This window comes from Fringilla coelebs (assembly GCF_963513975.1).
Source record: "Fringilla coelebs genome assembly, chromosome: 6".
NCBI lineage: Eukaryota > Metazoa > Chordata > Aves > Passeriformes > Fringillidae > Fringilla > Fringilla coelebs.
The window spans coordinates 23,533,385-23,558,573 of record NC_140034.1 but is presented as its reverse complement, the minus strand read 5'-3'; the positions used below and the strand labels follow the sequence as shown (position 1 = coordinate 23,558,573).

The following is a 25,189-nucleotide window of genomic DNA, read 5'->3' as shown; positions in this document are numbered from 1 at the left end:
TCGAGGACACCCTGTGTCTCAGGCTCCTTCCCCGTCTCCTCCTTCTCTGGATCTCATCCCCTCACAAACAGCACTCCCACCCCAGATTCTGCAGCTTTTGTCAGCCGTTTCTTTCCATCCCTCTTTGTGTGCAGGGCCCTAACCTAGCACAAGGAGTGGAATCCTTCAGGGCCAGCACCCCTCCCAAGACACTTAGGTAGAGATTTCCATTACAAATCTTTAGAGGGCCCAGCACTCTGGGATGGCAATCTTATGAGGGCTCTGACTTGGAATCATCGTGGCAGTCACTATTAACACAGAGAAAACCTTGCTGTCTCTACCAGCTTGCGCCAACAATAGGAGAAATGGTGTGCAGCCACCAGCCTGCCTTCCTCCTTGGGATGTTCTCCTGTGGATCAGGGAGAGGGATGCAGAGGGACGCAGAGAGCATGCCTGTTGATCTTGTCCATGCTCTGTCCTCCTACTTCACTGCAGCTGAGGGGTCAGGCCACCCCATGGCACTGAAGTGAGAATGTTGTCCCCATCACAGGAGTCTGGAGACCCCACCAGGACTCTGGCCTCCCAGAAGAAGCAGCAGTCATTCCCTGGCACCATACCCCCTCTTCTCCCTGTGTGTACCCTTCACGGGCCAAGCCTGGGCAAGTGATGGATCTCTCAGCTGCGGGGCTGAGAAGGGAAGCTGTAGCCCCCGACTGGGGTGGCTGCACCAGCCCAGCAGCAGCGTGTGGCTTCTCTCCTGCACACTTTCCACCAGGCAAATGTGCTCTTCCTTGTCCCAGCAGCCAGGCTGGTGCTCAATTCCCTGTTGTTAGATGGTCGCACGCCACAGCCTCAGGGAGAACAGGGGTCTACTGTTTGTCTGAAAGAGGAAGAAACCTGCACAGGACATCCATGCTGGGGCCCTGCTGTGCAGGCAGCCCTTGCAGGCGCTGGTGCTCTGTGCTCCGCAGGAAAGCTCAGTCCCAGAAGGGTCAGTGGCCAGGGGTGGCAGTGACATGCAGGTGGCAGCTACACGTGGCCCCCTTTGGAGAGATAAGCAATCAGTGCTACCACCACCCCGATGTACACTCCTGTGCCAATGGTGATGGAGAGCGCGGCAAGGAACAGAGCTCGGCGGGAGGCTGAACTGGCCAGATGAAAATCTCCTTTGGAGACAGCCTTGCTGGTCTGGAAGGAGAAGAAATGCTTGTTGCTCACAGCTGTACCAACCTGGCCTTAAACCAGCACGCACTTGTTTCATTACTGAGTCAGTGCTTCTGGCCACTGCACCCCATGGAGGTGGGAACAGACAGCAAGGTGTCTGTCAGTCTGGGAGGGCTCAGAACAGCAGTGCCACCTGCACACAGTTCTCTGGGGATTTTGCCTCCAAGGGAAGCATGTCTGAGAGCACCCATCTGGGCACACAGCAGAGCTGTGAGTGGGTGGCTGGACTCTGGTGAGACCTCAGTGCATGGGGTGTGTGGTACTGACCAGGTACCAGGGCACCCTATAGAGAGATGGAACGAGATCTGCCTCGGCTCAGGGAGCTGACTCTTGATGGCATGGTCTGTTGGTCCAGCTGTGCTGCCACCTGATTTTTCCTGCCTGGGGTTTTCAGCTGAAGCCTGTTTGCTGCTGAAGGGCTGATGAAACCAGCAGTGGAGACAGGAAAAGGGTGGCAACTTCCAGCTTCTCTGACTGCTCAGGGCATATTCCAATATGCTCCTGTTACCTACTACTTGAGCTCAAGTTGCCAGGTGGGCATCAATGCACTCAATGGGTAAAGACACCAAAAAAGATATGGTCCTTGCCTCAGTGAGTGAACAAAGGGGGTAGTTATAGAAAATGGAGCTAGATATAAACTGCCCCACCTACATCACCACGTGGAGAGTGCACTGTGCTATCTTGCACTATGTGGAAAAATGTGAAATCAACTGCTCCTTGGGGTCCTAATCAATTAATGCTTTCCCTGCCTCTCACCAACTCTGTGTCAGGAACTCATGTGATATATTTCTCCACTTCTGTTCCTATCCTCTTGATTTAACTTCTTATTGCCTCCTCCCATCTATTCTTGGTACAGCAGCATCTATGCAAATGTGGAGTAAATCCTCTGGCTCTGCATGAATTATTCTGGGTCAACAGCAATGTAAGTGAGCCCAGGCTCCAGGCTAAGTCCTCAGGGATGCAGCAGTTCCTGTCAGCTGCTGCAGCCTGAGGGCCATTACCTCTCCAGCTTCTGCCAGCCGGGCATTGGCTCCCACAGGTCAGCCAGTGTGCATCAGAAACAAGTGCAAGAGAGCAGCTGCAGTGTGATATGGACACCTAGCTCCCCTTTGCCTCCAGCCTCCTGTGGCATGAGCTGCCTCCGTCTGGGCCATGGTGTAGAACCTTCACATTACTGGAGAATGGGAGGACAGGTGGGAAAATATCATTTTCCTGAACCTGCCTGGAGGGTCAGAAGCTGGGCAAGGGGCCAAGAAGAGCCCCAATTCCCTAAATAACAGCCAGAAAACCCAAAGGAAAAGCCTGACCTCCAGTAACCCACACCAGAAGTGGAAGGATTCCAACCCCATAACACTTGTGGAGACATCCAGGAGCACCCTTTGTCTCAACCCTCGGACTTATGGCCATGGCACAGAGATGAGCCTTAGATTCAGAAAGGTGCTGGTCACCTCCATGTGCTGCTCCAGGGCCCTTGCTGTAGCACTTGGCACATGCAGGCAAGCAAAAGGATTCCTTACCCCTTGGGAGAAGTAGAAGGCAGCAATCCCCAGGGGCCAGAAGCAACACAGCATGGAGAAAAGGGCCAAGCCCAAGTGGTCCCGGGGGGGAAGCATCAGGAAATGATCCTCGCTTTCGGTGTCGCTGGAGGAGTCGCTCTGCAAAACCAGATGGATTCAGCACATGCCCACCTCCCCGTGCCCTCTGCAGGCTGCAGCTCAGCACCTCGCCTCCCACTCCCACTCTCTCCTGATCCCATCACATGTTCTCATACAATTCCCACTGGCAAATTCAAGGAGTAAATTTCAAAAATATTTTTTGACTCTTCAGCATGGTTTGATGAGGAACAATGTAGCTCAGCAAATTGTATTCTCGGCTCCCTGCCAGAGCAAATGCTGGGGGTCTGGGATTTCCCTGCATTAGAGAGAGTCTTAAACTGAAATATCTTCAGCTTTGGCAGAACTGACTGTTTGTCAGCTTAAACAAACTTAAACAGAGTGACTTATCCCCATTAGAGTCTAGGAGATCAATATCTTGCTAAACTAATTTAGGAAGTGAGGGAAAGCATTTGAAGTGGAGCCTCCATTGCAGGGCAGCATGCCCTGTCCCCTTAGTGAGTCACTGCTCAGGGGCTGTGGGGAGCCCTCTTGCCTTTGGGCACCACTGGGCCAGCCTCAGACCACCCTGCAGGTGATGTGTCTTGGTGGGGAAGGGATGCAGAGGTGGGGACATCCTTGCTGCCATCTGAACAGGCTACGTCACCCACACCAAAAGAAGCAGGGCTGTGCTGGGTCATCAGGCATCAGCTCCAGTGGGCTCTGGGACCCTCTCCCACCTCTCAAGATCCTGGATGATGTTTCCCAGCCTTGGCACCACTGTTCAAGCACAGCACAGCAAGGAGGCTGCTTTGTCAGCTCTCATTCTTCCTGTGCAGGATTCATCCTGTCTTTATATATATATACATAAAGCTTTCTCTCAGCTGCTGCCATCACGCATGTGAATTTTGCTGTTATGCAAGAATTGCTGTTTCTCTTTAGCTCGAGTGCCCCAGCAGCGGCAGGCTGCCCTTCTCAAAGCATTCCCATTTCCCAAGGGTCCTGCAGAGACCCACCCCCCTTTTGCTCCCAGCAGCTGGCAGCCAGGCTTCTCTTAGGGAAGCTGACTTCCTTCTGAGGTCAGCAGTGAGGAAAAAGGAGCAGAAATGATAAGGAGGAAGAATAAATACTGAGTGCACAGGGAGGCTGGTGAGGCAGGAGATGGTAGGATTTGGAGGGGAGTTCTGGGTAAAGACAGGAAAATAAATTATCAAGAATTTGAACCAATGTCCAGAAAGAATGACCACAGGAGTCTGGTGCTATCCTACCTGTCCAAGCTCACCTCATACTCCTGGAGCTCCTCTTCCTCCACCTCATAGGAAACAGTTTGGATACGGATGTCACTCTCTACCAGGCAGGACCCTTGTGCCTCTTGCCCTTCAGGAGTTTCAGATGAAGACTCTTTGCTTTCTGTAAAAGTGGTCTCGCAGCTTTCCATCTTGCTGTCCTTGGCCTTGAGAGCAGTCTCATCCTTCACGAGGATGAAACTGGGGCCGTACAAAGCTTCAACAGCCAGCTGCAGGGAACTGGCATCCAGCAGCTGGTGAGTCCTGGCACCACCAGTGTTTTGGAAGATGTAGGAATACAGTTTCCCTTGGCAGCGATGGCTGGGGTAGTCCTGGCTGTGGTGCTGGTGGTAAGAATAGCTGCTGCGGAGGTGGCCATTGGATTTGGCCAGGAGCGGGTTTTGGAGCTCGCGCACGCTCTCCATGCTGCCGGCGGTGCTGGGCAGATCCTGCAGGAGCACAGGGGGTGGGAGCGAGTCGGCTGTTATTGCAGCGAGGCAAGGGAGCAGGAAAGCACAGCCCTGTCAAGAGGCTGGTGGGAACAGAAAAATTTGGCAATACTGGAGGAAACAAGACCCCTCCCCACCTCTGCACAGCTTAAACGTTATCTCCCCAGGTGGTAGCAAGATAAGGACGCAACCCTGCAGTAAGGTTATCTGATTCAGCTGGATTAGCATGAGGACTTGCTGTATCTATAATGCATCTGAAGTTGGCCATGTGCAGCCTGACAGGAAAGGACCTACTGCATCTTTTCTGCTGGCTCGTAATGTGTGCTGTGACAACGACTGACAGCACAGAAGTAGATAAGAGACTGACAGTCATTCAAGGAGCCTCCCTGACTTCCCAAAGTAGAGGGCTGCATGGTGAATTATATCCCACTGGACACTACACATACGTGGCTTTCAGGTGAATAGGAAATTCTCTAGGACTCATCCAAGCCTGAACTGGGGGTGAGGCAAGTGAGGCAAGTTCCCCACCAAGGGAAGCCAGGAGGCAGCTGTGAGGACATGGAAGTGGTGTTTAGGCTGTGGTGGGAGTGTTGGATGCTCAGCCAGCTGTGAGCAGGAACGGAAAGATGTGGACATTAAAGGGGAGACTCCACGGGGTTTGGTCCACTTTGAAATGATGAAATTTTGAGTAAATGATCCATCACATCAAAGTGCTGTTTAAACCAGCTCCACCCCTGGGTACAGCGGCAGCCAGACAGCCTTGGCTCTGGGCCACCAGCTTCAGAAAATGCTGAGTCTGAGTCCAGTGGAGATCCTCAGCTACAAATGTCAACATGGGTTTCTTCCTCAGGGAAATTCACCTCCCTCTCCTTTCCTCCATTTCAGAGTGCTGAAGGCTTGTACTGCTCTCATTTTTTTTCCCATGAAAATTTTTCCGATGAAATATTTCCACCCCTTTCCTTCAGAGGAGCATTTACTATTTTGGCTTCCCAACCCACCTTGGAACAAAGAAAAGTACAGTGAAATATCAGCATTCTCAGGAGAGAGAAACAATTACTTTGCCCTCTTCACTACCTGAGCCGCAGGTTTTACAGTCTCTTTAGCATTTTCCCAGCTCCCAGACCATACCACCTTATTGCCTTGCAACCTCAAATGTTCTTGTTCTCCTTGGAGACCTGGGTCACTGACTCCTCTGCAGTGTGACCCTGTGCAGCAGGGTCACACTTCCTCCTGCTGTAAGAATGCCTGAGGTGCACTAGGTTTTCTGATAGACAGCACATCATCTTGGCTTTAAATCTCAAGAGGGAAATATAGAGGAACTGAAGACTTTAGAAGCTGAAAAGCCCAAGTGGTCCTGTTTCCTTGGCCAAACTCTACCACACCATGCAGATGGAGAGCCGTGTGTGGTTTTAAATGGACCTGTCCATTGGCTTTGTTTGGGCAGTGGTCATCACATTTTGGAAATCTGCTCAGGAAAATGGAACTGTTCAAAAGCCCTCTCATGCTGCTAAAACACTGTGCATTTTGGTGAATGCCCTTCACTTCTCCCTTCCTAAAACCATTCCCTGCCTTCCACAGTCTCCCACCTTACTTATAAAGTTGGTAGTGGCTCGTGCAGCAGATGGCCATTAAGTATTTTCAAAATATTTAAGGGAGATGCATATTTATAGCAAAGATGGTTTTATTTTCTGCACAGACATAGAAGCTCAAAGCTACATCCCAGTTTTCAGACAAGGAAAGCACAATCCTCTTCTTTGCTTACCTTAACACGCAAATTAGATTTCTAATAAAATAACCCCTTTTTTAACAAAACTGTAAGGAGAGACCAGTCACCAAGTGTCATTTGAGAGCAGCAGCCAAAGCAGGAGCCCAGCACTAGCGAGGGAAAATCGACAGTTTTAGTACAGCATCCACGCCTTATTTCAAGAAATTATTCTGGCAGCAAGCTAGGGTAGGAAGGCATGGGATCTTGCTGAGAACTGCTGAAGGGAGTCAGTTCCAAATGTGTTGAGAAACACCAGCAGACGGACTGCAGGCAGGCTGCTGGCCCCTGGGCAACAGGTGCTGCCTGTGTGGAAGCTGCTGTGCTTCTCACTTTGGGTCCTCAGCAACAGGCTGGAGAAGGAGCAGAGCTGCACAGAGAAGCCATACGTTCACAGCAGCAAGCTGGGAAACAGAGAGTGGGAGGGGGAAAGAAGGGAAAGGAGCTGGAGGAATTGGAAACCTAAAAGGCAGTTTGGGAGATGCCAGGGAAGCAGTGTGGGAAGAGTGCATCTGTGCAGCTGGACTGCTGCTGGACGTGGACTCTGTTGAATCCCAAAGGATGCTAGAAGGGCTAGTGGGAGATGTCTCACTGACCTGGGCTCTGGGGAAGAGGCAGCGAGGGCTTGCAGGCAGCAAATGTCCTAGGGAGAGCATACCTTGGAAAAGTAACAGTGTGGGTATCAAAAGAAATCACAGGGGAAAACTCCTGAAGTATGAGGAAGTCAGTGAATGTGGGCTGGGCAGGGCTGAGGCTTCATCCCAGGGAAGTGGGGTGAGCTCAAACCTTTCTGGTCCCTCAGATTGTCCCAGAGCTGTCCTTAGAGCAGAGCCAGGATCTTGGAGCTGCTGTACAAAGCATGAACAGGGCAGGGCTACAGCTAGAAGGATTTAGCCTGTGCTAGTCCTGTACCCTTTGAAATTGAAAAAGATTTACCTGTACTAAAGTCTCCATGAAGGCTAGGTGCCTTCCACTCTTGGGAGTTGGGGCTCATGCTGTCCCTGGGAGACTGCAGAGACAAGGGGAAAAGGGCAGAAGAAAATCTCACAGTCCTTCTGATAAATAAGCAAGGGAGCCACCAACTGCAGCCTTCATGCCCAGTCCTGGCATTTGTCAGCAGTGGGGAGGGGACAGTGAGGGCCAGTGTCACAACACGCTTACAGCAGTGTGCTCAGCCCTGCTGGAGAGCAGCCAGGCTGAAACCTTCCCCTCCAATAATGGTGAAGATGTGAAAGGGTCCCAGTACCAGAGGGATTAGAGATGCTCCCCAGTCCTCAGTCAGCAGGATCAGCACATCACGCAGAGGCCGTGTACCGATGGTCTGGGTTTGCAGGTGTAGACAAGGACCATCAAGCCTCTAGAGATGACATTAGAGAGGGAATGGCAGAGAGGGTGAGAACCAGCCCTGCATGCACATGTGCAGGGAAGGAGAGAGTCAGACCAGCCCTGCAGTTGTCCCCAAACCCCATTTGGGTTATCTGAATGCTACAGGGAATTTAGCCACACAGGGATTTAAAAAAGGAAGCCTAGTAATAAAATAAGCCTGGGGAGAAAGAAAGCCTGTTAATAACCAAGCTTGGGGAAAGAGGAATGAAGTCAGAAGATGAAAGCAAGAAAGCAGTAAAAGACAAAATTGTCAAAGAGTGGCCATTTTCTGTCTTTATTACCAGCAAGGCAGGATAGCATGCATATCCATCAGCCCCATGGGGCTGGTCTGGGCTGTACTGGCAGCAAGAAATGGAGGTGAGATGCTGCTAGGTGCACAGGAGGATGCACACACACAGAGATGTGCTGCTAGGTGCACAGGGAGGACATGCACACACACACAGATGTGCTGCTAGGTGCACAGGGAGGACATGCACACACACAGAGATGTGCTGCTAGGTGCACAGGGAGGACATGCACACACACACAGATGTGCTGCTAGGTGCACAGGAGGATGCACACACACAGATGTGCTGCTAGGTGCACAGGAGGATGCACACACACAGATGTGCTGCTAGGTGCACAGGAGGATGCACACACACAGATGTGCTGCTAGGTGCACAGGGAGGACATGCACACACACAGATGTGCTGCTAGGTGCACAGGAGGATGCACACACACAGATGTGCTGCTAGGTGCACAGGGAGGACATGCACACACACAGATGTGCTGCTAGGTGCACAGGAGGATGCACACACACAGATGTGCTGCTAGGTGCACAGGGAGGATGCACACACACAGATGTGCTGCTGGGGGCACAGGGAGGACATGCACACACACAGATGTGCTGCTAGGTGCCCAGGGAGGACATGCACATACAAGCACACAGGCACAACTTGGGCACACCTGGGAGGAGGCAGACTGTGGTGCCCTGCTGAGCTGAACCATTGCTGGAGCTGCCTGACAGCTGCTGGCTCCCTACTGAACTGCCTCCCCCTGTGCACGGCTGCTCCTGTAACCAGCTGGCTGAGCAGGCCCCCACACTCCCCAGCCTGGCTGCAGCAGTCCCCAGCAGAGTGGGAAATGCACAGCTGTGTTGTGTACTCTCAGCTTCTTAAGGCAAGCACTGGGTAAAATGAGCCAAAATAAGGCATGAAAATAAAGAGGTAGCAAATTTAGCTTTGTATTTCACAGATCTCACCTCCACACCACATCCCCTGAGGCAGTTCTCAGAGGGACCCTTGGCACAGATGCCGGCTATGATAAGCCAGCTAATGATGAATTAAGTAGCTGTTCCAGGAATCAATCATCATTTAATTGCCCTGTCAAGCAAACACTCTGCCTTGCTTCCCGGGCTCATTAGCAGGTTGTGGCTGTGGTGCATGTCCCCAGACTCCAGAGTGAGAAGGTTAGCCCACCCTGGTTGAAGGCTTTCCCCTTCTGGACAGCACCAGGGGAGGTCGGTGCCCTCAGGCATGGGTGTCCTGCTGCACTGCCATGCCCTGGCTGGTCTGAGGGCAGAGGACAGTGTGAATGTATGTTCCTGATCCAGCTGATGTTAAGCAGCACCATGGCCAGGTACAGCTGCCATAGCCCCAGGACAGATGTGGACCCACTCCTGACGGAAGAGGAAAGCATAGGAGATTTGCTGAGCACTTGTCCCTGAGCCCAGACCTTCCTAGAAGCTCTCAGGAGGTGCTTTGGATCTTCTAAGCAGAGACCCAGCTCCAGTCAGGACACAGTACCTCTGCCTCAGGGCATCCAAGTTTGTGATTCTGATGAAGAGAAAACCATCTCACAGAAGCTGCTAGGAAGCAAAGGCACAGCATTGCCTGGGCAGCTGTCATTTGGGAAAGGGAGGGGAAGGGAGGAGAGCTCATGGACAGTGTGTCTGGCAGGAGTGGACCAAGCCCTCTCTCAGCCGTAGGAGCCCATGCAGCAGTATGGATCCCTGGCCTGAGCCCTGCAGGGTGAACCACAGCTCAAGAGGAGGACGAAGTGCTTTCATCAGCCCTACAGACATGATTGCAGAAAGCAGTTTGGCTCCAGTCAACACTGAAGCACTCCCATGGGCGCTCATCTGACACCACTGCTTCTGGACTGGGCACAGCACAAGCATGTAGATTGAGGGGCAGCTCGTCCCCGGGGTGTGACAAAGCCTCCACCACTCCTGGGAAAGGTTGCTGTGGCACAAGCATCAGGTGAGGTGGCCTGGGGGCTGGAAAGGTCAGAGGGGTGATGTGGGGGAGGCAGGTCTCAGTGTGGGGCAGGAGGGAAGGGTGGTGAGACATGATGGCCCCAGTGGTACCCAGAGAAACAAAAGAGCACAGTGGGGAGAACAGTGGGATGGGAAATGGTGGGCAAGAAGCATGGGGCAGGGGAAGCAAAGTGACATCTGAGCCAGACAGAGAAGGACCCTGGCCAGCAACACAGAGAAGAAAAGGACTATGAAGCTGCTGGAGGGGAAAGAGCTGGTGAGGACCAGGAGGGAAGGAAGAAGGCGACACAAAGCCTGGACTTGGATTAGAGAGAGGATAGTTGAGGAATTTGAGATGTAGAGAATCTGATTCACACCTTTGATGCGGCTGGTTTGATAGAGCTGGAAAGGAGTGAATAGAATGCTTGTTCTGATCTCCTGACAGGTGGAAAGCCAGTACCAAAGGGCTGCTGGCTCCAACAGAGACTAAATTGCTCTGAGAATTGGGATGCAATGGGCTGCTTTTCATGGATCACAAGTCAAATTAGGCAATTTCCAGGTGGAAACCGGGTCTTTATTGTCTCTGATAAAAACGATTCTCTGCGGCAGTGTTCTGATCCAGCTATGCTCGGAACTAAGGTGCTGCTCCTGATGGTAGGGAGCAGCAAATCCATCCCTGGGGCTGTCAGGGAAGAGCCAGACTGGTTTTGGAGAAACCGTTCCAGGAGCTCTCCAGGGCTGGGGCTCCCACCCCTCCCTGTCCCCAGCTCCGGTGCCAGCAATCTGGACGCACTGCCCGTGCGCATCACATCAACAGGGGAGCAGTGGAAACTCCATCGCCTCCAGGCAGGCATCCCCGCAGCGCCCGGCTGTGCGCCGCCGGCAGGGTGGTCGCGGCTGCCGTGTCCCCCGCCTCGGCCGCGTCCGGCGCTCGCCAGGCGGCCACCAGGTGTCCCCGGCGCGCCGCGCAGCGCCCACCGCGCCCCCGCACAGCCCCGCACCGACAGCCCCGAGCCGCCCGCACAGCCCGCATCGCCCCAACAACCCCGCACAGCCCGGACAGTCCCGCATCACCCGCACAGCCCCGCACCGCCCGAGCATCTCCGCACAGCCCCGGCCGCTCCCGACCCTCAGCGTGGCGGGGCCGGGTCGGCGCCTGCGGGCAAAGCCTGGGTCCGGTGCCTGTATGTCCAAATCGCTGGGGACGGCTACGGCGCCCCAACACCCCACGGCTGGCGTTTGCTCGTGTAGCGAGAGCACGGCGCCGGCCCGGGGTCGGAGCTCACCCAGCTGGCCGGGATGCCCCTCGCCGTGCCCCTCAGGCACCAGAGGTACGGCAAGGGCTCATCGAGCTGGCGATCCGGGAAGGAAGCATGGATGGTGATGGAACTAGAGCACATGGTGGTGTGGGTGGCTAGGTGTAAAATTAGCAGGTTTGGACTCTCTCGGCATGCCCTTTTTTAAGCAGGAGACGCAAACAAGTAAATAAGGCGGCTGTCAGAAGTTTCTGCAGGCTGTTCTGTGTACATGGGACCAGGGAGGAGAGCAGGCAATGTCAGGGGCTGCTCCTGCGGCTGGTCTGGAGCCGGAGGGCAGCAAAGTGGCCATGGGGTGCCCAGCTGAGGCACAGCAGAGTGGGTGACCTGACTGGTAGCACTGGGTCAGGGAAGTGGACCAGGACAGGATCAGGGATGGGCAAGTTCTGAAGGTTCTAACAGACACAGTGGGAGAGTCCTCTCAGCCTCAGAGCACTCCTGATGGGTGTGCACCCAAAAAAGCAGCAGCCCTGCAGCCCTCAACAAGAAGCCCCTGTGAGGGGCTTTAAAGGAGCACATGACCCTAAGCAAAGCTGATGGATTGCTCTCACCAGAGGCTTCTTCACTGTCCTGTATGGGGACCCAGCAGGGTTGTTGGGAGGCAGTGGGGGTCAGGGCAATGACTCCCAGGTGTGATCGCTGCTAGGACTGTCAACATCTCCAGCCCTTTGGGGCATTAGCCAGTGAAGACAGTTTTGGAAGCTGTTGGGCTCTCACTTCTCATCTGAGCCAAAAAATACCAGTCGGGAGTCAGAGGAGACTAATTCCCCTGCCTGCTACAGCATCTAAATCACTGTCCTGGAGAAACATGAGCTCAGACTGGGTCTGGGATTCAACCTTCTCTTCCTCAGCTCAGGACCACCCTAAGGAATTACACTAAGACTGCTCTCAGGAGAGAGGGGCATTGGCATTCTGCCCTCAGCGTAGAAAACCTACTTAGAAAGATCCATGTATGCAGAGGCACTGAGAGCCAAATTCACTGACACCTGGGCTCCAATGCCTCCAGCACAGAGGCAGCCCAACCCCTTAGCCGGGATGAGGCTCCTTGCTCAGAGTGCCCAAAGGGACAACAAGTATCTCCCTGGACTGCTCACAGAGGTCCTTCAAGATGTGTTTACTATCAAGACATTCTCTCTGCTGCTGGAAGACGCACAGACGCTCTTGCTGGCAGATTGTAATTTTGCTCATGGCTGATTTTCCTCTGCTAATGACTACAGTCCTTGATTTCACATCAGGTTTTCTCCATCACTATTTATACCCAGTATTGAACTGAACACAATGGTTATCCTAAACGGTTCCATGCTCTTCTCCAAGTAGGCACTTTTACCCATACCCTTTTCTTCAGTCCCATCATCTCTGCTTCAAGGCTCTTCTGCTCATGAGGTCCCACAGGCCATTCATAGCTGCTGTTATTTATGGGACCCTGCACCCCATCATCCTCAGAGACCACTCTGAGAGCATCAATGCCCTGCGCTGGAGCAGACCTGTGCCTCATGCTCCCCTCAAGGACCAGCTGTGTTCCCCTTTGCCCTGCAGGTCCCAGCCTGGGACCATGTGCAGGTCTGCATCCCAGGGATGATCTCCCTTCAACATCCTGACACCCAGCACAGAAGTGGTCGGGCAGATGGGACCTGGCTTTCTTACAGGTAAGAGACTTGCACCATCCAATACTAAAACGGGGACAGGGACGTAGCACTCAAGGTGGCAGCAGTTGTTGGGGGCACATAAAGATGTCCTCCCCTTCACAGCTGTGGCTTGCTGATAGAGCAGCTTAGCCACAGCACCTAACTCCATCCTCACATCTCCCTGAAAATCCCCCTCTTGTCAATTGAAGCTGGCAATGTAAAGCGTCTGCTCATTTGTCTCTGTTCAGAACATTTCCCTACTCAAATGATTCATTAGCACCCTGAAGGCTAGCGCATGCACCCTCCTCTCCCCACTGCCCTGTTTGTTTTATCCATGTCTCCCTGCCTTCAGCTCAGGGCTATTTCCACCTTGCTTACTGTGTCCTGATTCTCCTGGGGATGCACAAGACTCCTCTCTAGTTCAGATGTTTAATTCATCTGCCAATGATCCGCTCTCTCTTTAAAAACAAACTTAAGTTGTGGAGATGACACCTTTCCTTTTCAAAACCCTAAGTTTCCAATTATCAGCAGTAAGAAGACTTCCTGGTCCAGCAAATAGGTGGATTGCTGTCTCCCCATCTGGCAAACATCTGCAGGCCCAGACAAACTTCAAGGTGTTAAAATTATTACTAAGGTCAATAAGTGCAATTCAAACCAGATGTTGAGAGTCTCTTCCATATTCCAAAATTCCATATTGCCAAAGAACACTCAAGTGGAGACATGCCCTCTGAGTTTGGGGAGCGGCAGTTCACACTTGTTTATTCTATTGTCAGGAATATAATGAGAGGAAAGCCAGCAGCTTGTCCACAACCCTTGTCCATCCCACAGTATCAGACTCCAGGATGATGCAGAGGATAGTGCTAAATTTTCTTCCAAATAGCATGGAAAGCTGTTACAAAACAATATCACATTTTCTTTTCCATGACCTGTCAAGTTGCCTTGCTGAGGCGCTCACTGGATTGCTCCTTCATTTGCTGTATGGATGTTTTCCATTTCTTCCCAGCCCATTTCTCTTCCTAGCCCATGCCACCACGCCCCTGGGAGAGGACTCAGCTTGCTTCTTGCACCCATCCAGAGGCACAGTGTGTTGAAAGAGGCAGCTGTGCACTGGGTGAGCTGCACTGTTGGTCCTGTAGGCTGAGGGAGGACAGTCTGCTCATGATGTTTCCCTCCCAGCATATTCCTGCAGAGTGGGGACCCTCTTGTCCTTCCCTGCCTCCATGGAAGTCACGGAGAGCAGGAAGGATCTGCAGAGAAACCTCTGCCCATTTCAGGAGCAGCATCAGTGTGGCTGTCACACATGGCATTGAATCTCTGATGTGCCTTGGGCCAATTTTTCACACCAGCTGTTGAGCTTCCAGACACATAGCTTGGGGACAAATCCTGCGACCAGCTCTGGTTTTCAAAACATACCCGAAGTGTTTTACTCCAAAAGGAAGCTGTTTTAAGTGATGCACCCAAGAAACACTGAGGATCATTGTAGCCTTCCCTTCCAGGCTGAGCAAAGTGTTTGGCTTGCTGCCTTTTTCACTTGACAGAGAAACAGCCACAGAAGGACAATTTGGAGGAAACCTGTAACGGATTTCTTTTCCTCTGTAATGCTGTGCCTTGGCCCTTCACTCAGAAAAGCCAGTCATTTGCCCATCTCCAACTCTACAAGTAGAGAAATTCTGTCTGAAGATGTTGCCTGAAATTACCACCCTGAAAGCAGCAATGGAGTTGCAGCTCCTGCAAATGGTACCTGCCAGTCACAGGCTCAGGTCCAGAAGTTCAGAAAAAGGCAGAAAAAGAGGGGCAGAAAGGGCAGAGCTTTGGACTACCTAGTGAAGTCAAAGATGGTCTGGGAAGATGTCAGTACATCCCAACACAAGCAGAGGGGCTGTGAGGGGGGCAAACAAACCAAGATAGCCTGAAGTGCCCATGCCCATGCCCATGCCAGGGCCCCGTGGACTGCTCTGCCACAAGCTCCTGGGCCGGGCAGGATTGGCCCTTTTGGGGCTTGCTGCAGGGAGCTTGTAGGTGGTAGAGGGAGATTTTAAGGGCCAATTTTTTTCTGAGTACTTGGTCACTACTCTGCAAGCGATGGTGATCTCTGCCAGCTGGGCTGAGGGCAGGAAGGAGTTGGGTACCATGCAAAAGCAGGGATCTGCTGTACAAATTCACTGTGCTAGAGCTGCAGCAAATTACTCATTCTTTAATAATGGTGTTTATTACCTGCCTCTGACGGTGGCTCAGGGAGACAAAGTGAAGTGGATTCAGCTCCCCAAAGCTTTAGCTTTGCCAGCTGTTTTTATGGCACAAGAAACTTTTGCCAGAGAAATGCAGTCGCTGCATTTTGGCTTGGGTAATTTCTTCTCATGACAATCTACAAAGTAACCAGCAACTATCCCTCAGAGACCTAAGCTATTTTTTTCCTTGCGGGTGGCAGGCAGGCTCAGACCCCATTTCTCTGGCTTCCCCTGGTATTTATATAGTGCTACCTTCCTCCTGGGAAAAAGGTTTTTACTGATGGCAGATCCAAGCTAAATGAAAAGGGAATTTATCTTTTTCAGAAGCAAAGGAAGCAGCCCAGTAAAATGGGTTTGGGAGAGCAGCTTTTGTGAAACCCGCAGCAGCTTCGGAGAAGGAATTCTAAACAGGCACTGGGTAGAGAAGGAAAGTGCTTCCCATTGAAACTCCTGAACGAGTGGCTTTTTCCCCCAGACACAAAATGGGAGGTCATCCTCAGGGCTACAGGGAGATGGTGCTGCTCAGGGAAGTCGTGTCGTTGGCACAAGTCACGGCCCCGTCAATAGCTGTATCTGCCGAGGTCCCCGGACAGCTCCCCTGCCCAGCTGCATCCCGCGGATGGCCGGCAGTGGCGTGGCTCCCGCCGGCTGCTGAGGCTTCTCAGAAGAAGAAAACCACCCCCAAACTTCAGCCAGCGGCTGAGCTGCCACCCGGGGAGGGAGTCCTGAAGGCAGCCTGGGTCCAAGGTGTCATTGCAACCGCTCCGACATATCTGGCCCCCAAAACTTTGGTTGAAATCCTTATATCTTGGCCACCTCAGAGCCTCTGACGAGGTAATTTGTCCTGGTTTCTCCAGGTTGTAGCCTTTCATTTTTACATCCCCCAGCGTATTTTCTGACCCCCCGGAGACAACTCGAGCTCGGCGCGGGGCTGCCTTTCCCTGGGGACGTGCTGCCATCCCACCGGAGCAGCCCGGGGACGCTGGGGGCGAGCTTCCCGGACCCCCCGGGAACGCCGACCCGCCCGGGTGCCGGCGGGGCTGCCCCCACCCGAGAGCCGTACGCGGGTCCTTACCTGCGTGTCGAGGGAGGGCTCACCCGCCAAGTTGGAGCACCGGCGGCAGGAGTGGAGAGGCGGCGGCTGGCATGACGGCGGCCGGCAGCGGCTCGGCGGCCCCGCCGCGGCCTGTGGCCGGGTGGGCGCTCGGCGGCCCTGCGGCGGGCCCGGCCGCGGCCGTGGGGAGCGGCGGGAGCGGCGGAGCCCGGCCGGTGCCGGAGTGCGGCAGCGCGGAGCGCGGCGCGGGGCCGGCGGGGAGCGGCGCAGCGCCCCGGCTGCGGCCGGACCGCGCTTCACCTCCGCGCCCGCAGAGCCGCGCTCGGCGCTGCCGCGATCAGCGGCTCGAGGGCTGGCTGAGGGGAGCCGCGCCGCTGCTCCCGACGTGACTGCTTCTCCTGCTGCTTCCGAGAACACGGCACAAACTCTCTCCTTTCTCTTCGGATCGTTGCATTTCCCAGGGCACAGCCCTTCCCACTCCCCCAGCAAGGGAAAGACCCAGTGCCAGCCAGCAGAGTTTAAAGGAAAAGGATAAAAGCGTTTTCTCGCTGCCCGAGCCGGTGCAGAGGGGACAGGCAGCCCGGCCTGGGGGCTGCACCCCAGGGACTGCCAGCTCGTTTGCTGGCTCAGTCAGGTATTTTTCTGCCCTGCTCCGTAAGAATCAGGGTGGCAGGCTGATTTGCCCCACACACATCTGGGCATCGCTCTGATTAGTGGAGGTAACCCGGGTTTGCACCAGCACGGCAAGTGTCAAGACCACAGCCCCAACAGCCCATTCTCCCCGAGCCCATTTCCCCCCCACTGCCCCAAATGTCCCGGGGAGCTCATGATGCTCCCTCACGTTTCGGCAGCTCCCTGAGCGCTGTACAGATGCCCTGCTGTTCCTAAACTCCCTAGATGTCCCCCTAATAGTTCTCCCCACCTCAGGACCACCCAGCACCGAGACGACTGTTGACAGATACACACGTGGCTGGAGCTGGTCTAGCCACAGCGACCTGCTCGAGCGGCAGAGAGCCGCCTGCCTTCACCCATCCTCAGCGCTGCTTTGCCAGGAGCAGTCCGTGACAGGCACACCCAGGTGCGACACACAGCCGCCTGTGCCCACCAGCAATTCTGCCTAGCTGCCACCCTCTGCAGCCCACGGGGAGGCTCCCTTGGGACCACGCTGTGTCTTCTCAGTACAACGTGACTTTCTGAAGGTCCGGGCTGGTCTCTAACATCTCCCAGCTTCTTCCAGGACCGAACTGACAGCTGACAGGCTACGTACCACGGCCACCGGGTCTCAAGGTCCCATTACCGGAGGGGCTGGGGCACTGGCTAGGGAAGCAGGTGGGCAGGCAGCCTCCCCTCTGCTCTAGCCCTCTCAGATAGCTGAACATCTTCCCAGTACAAGCAGAGGCACCCTTTTGAAAAGCTAAAAGGACTGAATTACGTGGGCTAACAACAGGACTGAAGTGCCTGTGTTCCCTAAAGAAGCAGTGACAGGTGGCCAGCTTTCCCTCCCTGGGGGTAATATCTGTGTCCCACTGCTGGCAACCCCAGCAGGTCTGGGGAGGATTTGAGCCCAGAATGCAAGCCTCAGGCTGAGCGCCTCAGCAGGGAAGCTGTCTTTGAGGATGTCAGCCAAAGCACAAAGATTGCTGCTATGAGCAGAGTGATCTTCAGGGAAAACAGGTCCCTGTGCCTAGACACAGCCAGCATAGTTTGAGGGGAATATAAGAAGGAAATAGTTGTCCCCATGTCCATAGGGAGTGGGACAGACAGGAAAGGGCTAGGGGAGAAGTAAGGAAGTCATGCACCTCTGCCATCCTAGGTTTGTCAATCCAGAGTAGGAGAATGCTTTGGAAGTGGCCTCAGGATGTGACTTGGGACACAGGAACAGAGCAGATGACTTGTAGGGGTTCCTTCAGCCCTGCTGACTCCAACTGCAGCAGAGTCCCAGCAGGTGTGAAGAAAAGCTCTGGCTGTGCACACCTCAAGATACAGTGTGGGTGTGGGGTGAGCTGCAGCCCTGTGAGGAAGCAGGGCAGCCAGTGGGACTTGCTGTCGCGCGGGTGGGAATAAAGAGGTTTGGTGGTAATCACCTTCCCTGAGACACAGTCCCCATAAGAGCCCTGCTCACGTCCTCAGGAGCTCGTGGACATGCAGTCACCACGAACTGCCTCCTTCCCAGTCCCACTGTTTGCCTCAATTATGAGATCCCACACAACCCTGTCCAGCCAGTATGGGGTAATGAAAGGCAAAGAGGCCCCATTCCTCAAGGACAGCCTCTAGACAAGGATGGAGAGGCTGTGGAGTTATAGGGAAGCAGGATATGCTCAAAACCCCATCTCTCCCTGTCCTGGGGGAGCATGAAAGAAAAACTCAGTTGCTGGATGAAGCATCTTCATCCGTGTCTTGCTGAGGCTCAGAGAGCTTTGCTGGCTTTTCCACGTGCAGAAGGCTGGGAGCATGGAGGATAGCTCACAGGGGCATCACAGCCACAATGGTGTGCATGGTCACCTCCACCACAGCCATCCCTGCACAGCTCTGGCCAGCTCCTTCCATCACCTGGGGATGGCTGCTCCATCCTTCAGCAGAGCTGTGCATATCCCTGGAGTAATGTGCAGGTGCAGCAGTTGCTTGGCCAGGCAGAAGATTAACCCTCACCAACTTCTACAGATACCCTACTTAGCAGCAGAGCTGCAGCAGTGCTTCTCCTGCTTGAACAATGAGAAGGTGACATTAGCATCCCAAATCAAAGCCTCTCTGACCTCGAGTGGCTCCGAGAGAAATGTATGCATACATAGGTATGTACATGCTTGTGGAGGTATGGTGGAAATCAGCCTAAGGGATGTGGTTTGGGGCTTTGCTTTTATAACCACAGCCATTCAGTCCAGATTAGAGATGGGCAGTGTCCCTGGGAGGTGACATGAGGCAAGAGGCTGTGTGACCTAGAAGAGTCAGCCAGAGATAAAACACTTCTGGGGCACTGAGGATAAGCTGCCAGTTGGAAACTTTCCTGCCCAGAAAAAGAAAAGGGACAGACTCTGAAAGGAATGTAGCAAAATGCACAGAGCTTCCCACTCCACTGAAACTTCTTGTTGTATTTACGCATCCACTGGGATGCATGAAATGAAAATGGATATCAAAATGGCCTTTTGCTCTCAGCTGCAAGGGAGACTCTGTTGAGAACCCATCCAACAGAAGGAAATGAGGTCTCATTACATTAAATATTAGCTGATGCACTATCCTGTTGGACTTGTTATACAATCCAAATGATGCACCTATTCAGAAAATAATTAGAAAAATGTTGCCGGAGACATAAAATGCAAAAGGAAAAGGCTATACTTGTGTTTCAGGCCTGCCTGGCATGGAAAGGTGGGGTCTTGTTTTTGATTATGTTCTCTCAAACATTAAAATCTGCCTGCCAATACGTTCTGAGCTTCACATGCTTCATTTAACTACAGACATAGCAACAGATAAATATGCCATGACAAATTTGGTAACATTACTTTGTTGACGGCCAAAAAAAACCCCCAGATCACTCAAGACTAAAAGCCTGAACTCCTGCCAAACAATCACAAGCGGAGTGCTGAGATGAAAGATTTGGCGCCAGAAATGGACAGGCGCGACTAAAACACCAAATAACTGCAAGGTCTCCACAAAGGTGAGGGCTCAGCTGCAGAGCATCCTCAAAGAAACAGAAACAGAGAGTGAAAACGCAATGAAAGGGACACGAACCACACTTGAGATGACTGATCATTGCTGCTCAGGTGACTGCATCAGCAGGACAAGAGAACACCAGGCAGGACTTACTTGTCAGAGCCACTCAGTGCAGGTGAGGTATGTGGGGGGATTTGAAGTACCTGTTTTTGATGGCTGAGGGGAGCACTGAGCAGATTAAAGTTATATTTGCAGCTATTAAAAATGATCAGATTAGTGAAATCTAGAGACAAGAGAGAAGCTTCAGAGGGATGAGCCAAAGCTAATTAATTGGGCAGCGTGATGGGAGAAGAAATTAAGCGTGGACAGGGGGAAGGTAAAACATATTGGAAGGAACAAGTTCAGTGCTTCATAATCACTAGTGATTTCTAAATTAACTGGAAGCATGAAGGCAAAAAAATTATGTGGGTGTATCTGTGGACAATAGAGCGAAAACCATCTGGTTAATGTACAGTGGTGAGGAAAAAAACCCCGAACATGCTGTCAGATTGCTTTCATAAAGGGATACATAAAATAATAAAAAAAATCACAGTACTGTGTTGGTCATGACTCAGCTGTTATAGATAAATTGAGATTTTTCAATTAGATGACAGATTCAGATCATTTATTGCGAAAAATACAGTTAAAAACCCCCAAGTCTTCTGTAAAAGTGAAGCATTAAGCCCTGGAGGGCAGAATAAAGTTTTTAAAGTGTTCATGAGGAAGTCTGGCCATTTAGGAGGCAACAGTAAACAACTCATAAGATGCAGTTCCCTAACAAAACGTAGCACCCAGCATCAGATCTTGTCAGGACTCTGAGATGATGTGAATAGCATCTGATAACACAGATAACTCCAACCTCACATGGAGTTAAAGCTCCTGAGAAGCCTGTGTTTGCAATATATATGAATAGCATCCTTCTGGAATTAGTGTAATTTTCCTCCTTCTTAGCAAACGGTGTCTTCTGAGGAGGCTGGAGATTAAAATGCTTCAGTGCAGTAAAATCCACAGGGAATCCCTTCCTATCCCTCCCTTGCTCCCCGTCACCCTGAGTGTCTCATGCAGCCGTGTCAAAGGGGGGCCTCCTGGCCCTTGTGAGCGGTGCTGGAGCAGCACTCAGGTGTCAGGCACTGTTCTTTGGCAGGAGCTGGATGGAGGAAGGAGGTACTTTAGGAAAGCACCTGAATTCTGCAGTAATTAAGCTCCCAGCTGACATGCAGTGAATAGACATTCAGCGTGACCTTTTCCTTGCTCCGACTATGAAATCTTCCTGGGTGCCTAAAGTGCGTGGCAGAATCTCCTGTTCCTCACAGCACAAGAAACTCGCCTTCTCCTGGACAGCTGCCTTAGGAGGACAGGACATGGAGGTCATCATGGAAAAGGGCAAGAGACCTCCATGAATTCCAAACATCCCCACCAGAGCTGATGCCCCTGGAGCAGAGCCAGCTGTGGTGTAGGCTGGGAGAGCTGGGGATCAGTGTGGGATTCTCAAGGCTATGAAGGGGGCAAGGAGGGAGAAGGAGGCGGTGTGTATGGGTGCAGTCACGTCACGTAGGGGGTATGTTCAGGGAAATAGCAGACATCTGGAGGACGAGTGGGATACGGAAGGGAACCCTGTGTGCTGTCTAGCTGCTTTGCATTGCTCTGGAAAAGCAAAGCAGCTCTAAACCCAGAATAGCTGCTCCATATGCTTTGGCTGTTTTCGCCGGCAGCCAGCAGAGCTTTGTGGTAAATCTGGCCATGAAAGATAAGAGTTTCTTAAAAATGCTGAGCTGGTGGGACTACTTGTCTGCCATGGATGGCCTCAGAACAGTCCTACCAGCCTGATTCACTGTGATTCTGCAACTGCTGAAGGTAAAACTCTGTGTTATGAAGAAAATCAAGGGGCTGAAAATCAAGGGGGAAAACTACACAACCTCAAATCTCTACTCCCATGTACCTGAAACAAAAAAAAAAACTCAGTGAGCTTCAGCTGTAAAAATGTGGATGTGCTTGGGACAGGGCAGAGTGTTAGAGGCCTCTCTGTGCACTTCTGCACCATATTATGTCTAATTTAAGTCATAAACTGAAGACTTCACTTTGACATAACTCTTCCCAAGAATAGAAGTCTGTGACATGTGGTTGCCTGGCAAATCTTGCCCATCTCTGATTTTGAGAGACATGAGGTCAATGGCTGACAGATGTGATCCAGCCTTCCTGTTACCAGGGCTGGTTTTGCTGCTCATACAGACTGCAGCCACTTGTCCCCAGGGCCTTGGAGGGCAAGGAGCAAATAGGAGGATTCAGCCAGAGGAGAGGACAAAGAAAAAACTCCTCATGTCCCACAGCTGGCTTCGAGACAACAGAGTTCAATCCCATTCTCTCACAAGGGTCTGGACTGTGGTGTGTGCTTCACTTCATTAAAGATTCTTCTACTTACTGTTTTTTCCTGTTCCCTCTCATTTTTCAAAGCTGTCCCGCTCTGCCCAAACAACCCCATGTTGAGTGAGGATGTGTCCCAGCCTATGCATGTGGGGACATGGACAGCCACAGCAGCTGGGGGTTCTCAGACTGTCCACATGCTGTGATGTAGCAGCAGAGGGTTTAAGCCCAACCCCAGGAAATACAGCTGCTACCTGAGGTGGCCATCACTTGCATGATAGCAGGTCTCCCACTGACTAATTGCTGAATAAACCTCTTTAGAGCTGGCAGAGTGATCCCTGGGGACGTCCTTATGCAGCTATTAGCAGGAGGCAATGCCTCTGGAAATGAAGCTTTACCAGGCTGCTGAAGCCCCAGAAGAAAGGCAGGCAGCAGGGTTAGGAGGAAAATATCAGCAAGCGGCTGTGTGAGCACCACGGGGACCTTCCCCAGCTGTGCTCAGTCCCTTGCTGGCTCACAGGAGCACTGGTGGGCTGCATCCCTGCCTTTGTGATCCCGTAGTCTCTTGCAGACCTTTCAGCATCCCTCTGCCCTCCCCTGAGCACTTGTGCTCGATTTGTGAGCAGTTGAGGGCACCCTCCACTTCATGGCTGTAGTGGGGAGTGGACCTTGCACCAGGGCAGCCTCCTGATGCAGCCCCATGCACACAGACCTGCAAATCTCTTGATTTCTCCTTGTTTCTTCATTTCTGGTATCAAATCTCTGAGAAACTGACTGTGAGTGTATTAAGGAAATTCAACTTGTCAAAAGGAACAGAAGGGCTTTGCCCCCCAAACCCTTAAAAAGTATTGAAATTCACTCGAATAAGCAAAAAAATGACTGAGCTGTCACACATGAGGCACATGAATCATCTTCAGGGAGGAAAGCAATTCTGGCGATGTCTGGGCTGGAAGTAACTGTAGTTAACATTATAATGACTCATACCACATATGCGTCATATCGTTTTTCATTAAGAGCAGCATTCTGATGTCCTGTGACTAACTGGAAGCTGGAATTGTGCTCCCAAAGCCTTGGGATGGGAACTTGTCTTGCTCATAAGTTCTGTCTTAGTGTCAAAGGCATTATCAGCTTCCAAATATTAAAATAATAATAATAAAAACAACAACAATAATTCTCAGATCAAACACTTCATTCAAGTGACAAATTGAGATGGGCTTTGTAGCTGTCATCCTCAAGAGTGCCACGATTTTAGTAGGGAGAAAATGGATAAATTGAGGGCAGGCACCTCCAGAGAAGCCATTCTTCTGTTTTCAGCTCATTAATGTCAAACCAGGCTCTTCAGCCCATTTCTGATCTTCAGACAAGGTCAAAATTTCCATTTTTGTCTCTCCACAGAAAGACCTTGGATTCTTTTTCTATAACCTCACGACCCCCTCAGCACCCTCCCAACAAATTTTTTTGATGTGCAAATCCGTGCTAGTCAGGCACGGACATCAGCTCTGGCAGCCCAAGTCACTCAGCCAACAGCACCCAGAGCAGCCCGTGTGTCACCAAGCCTCTGCTTGTCTGCACTTGCCAGGGACCAGAGGTGGCACTGCCCCTTCCCCCTGCAAGGCAGGGCTCAGGGGTCTGGGGGTCAGAGGTGAAGGGGTGTTGTCACACAAGAGACGCGATGCAAAGATGGATGAGTTGGGGACCACAAATGCAGGGCATTAAGGGAATGGAATAGCGGCAACTCATTGAGGACAACCTCAATTTTTTGAGAGCAGAAGCTGCAGTTTTTGTGGGCTCAGTCCATTATGCTTGTCGAGGGGAAATGTCATGGCTCTGAGATGATGTTAGCTCACAGATCAGACCAGTCCTCTCCACCATTTCAGTCTTGCTGTTGCCCCGTGAGGTCAATCAGGTTGTTTTGGGGGCTGCTCGCAGTCTGTTGGGGTGGGTCTGGAGGACAGTAAGCACACCCAAGGCAATGCTAATGAACCATTGCCTCTGTTCCAACGCCAAAATACTCAAATTATATCAAAATTTGATGAGTGGTGGGAGAAAATTACCAGGCAATAGGAGGTAAAGGTGAGGAGATCCCCAGGAACAGACTGTCACAGGGAAAAATGGGAGAGATGTAGCTCTGGGATATGAGCCAAGGATGCACTGAGCTGCCAGTGGAACAGCTTTGGGCGCCTACACCACAGCCATGTTTTGATAGTAGCATAACTCCGCTTCCCAGAGGGCTGCCATGGGCTCTGAAGCGCAGCTGATGTCACTTGCTGGCCACGGCTGCCTTGGTTTTGTGCTGGTAGAGCTGCAGCACCCACTCAGGGATGGAGTCCCCTGTGGGGGAATACAATGAGCATCCTAAAGTGACTGCTGGAGCCTGCAGAAGCTCACGGGCTGGATACCATGAGAGGCTGTTCAGAAACCTCTGTGTAGCTGGGGAGCAGCCTTCCTGCCAAGACCTGCTGGGATAAGGCTTTGAAGAGATGGGTGAGAAGCCCTGGTGTAGAGCAGCAGCAGATGTGCCATAACAAGATGGACTTCCTGTGGCTGTCTTTGGGGTTGGCCTCATGTTCTCAGGGCAGTGGCTTCTCCAGGCTCTGGGCTCTACTAAATATGGTGCTGCCAGCTTAAAACCACTTCTCATAATCAAATTGACCTCCAGCATAATGACATCCAATCTGGGTGTGAGCAGAGTAGCTGAGGGCTATGCTGGAGTTACTGTATCAAACTGCAGGAAGGGAAAAAACACAATCTGGGAGATACCTGCAGTGCTAAACACACATTACCCTGCTATCGGAAGAATCAGATTGGACAAAAAAACTCTTATCAAACTTCACAAAACATACCACCTATGGGCTGAAGGAAGCAGGAGAAAGTGCATCTCAAAGGGAAATATTTATAGAAAAAGTTATGAACTGCAAGAACGAATTGCTTACATTTGAAGCTCCCTCTCAGTCATTGCAGCAGGACAAGGACAATACTCTCCCTGCTGAAGAGCAAATGCTCTCGT

The 25,189-nt window shown here is 52.1% G+C and overlaps 1 protein-coding gene across 1 annotated transcript; it reads right to left on the bottom strand.

Moving 5' to 3' along the window:
- Positions 1-1,008: 1,008 nt before the first annotated feature.
- On the bottom strand, positions 1,009-4,506 carry SYNDIG1L (synapse differentiation inducing 1 like; the record flags this gene model as incomplete). Its single annotated transcript, XM_084208408.1, has 3 exons — positions 1,009-1,167; positions 2,721-2,858; positions 4,078-4,506. 3 exons carry the CDS (start codon positions 4,504-4,506, stop codon positions 1,009-1,011), a joined length of 726 nt encoding a protein of 241 aa, XP_084064534.1.
- Positions 4,507-25,189: the final 20,683 nt, after the last annotated feature.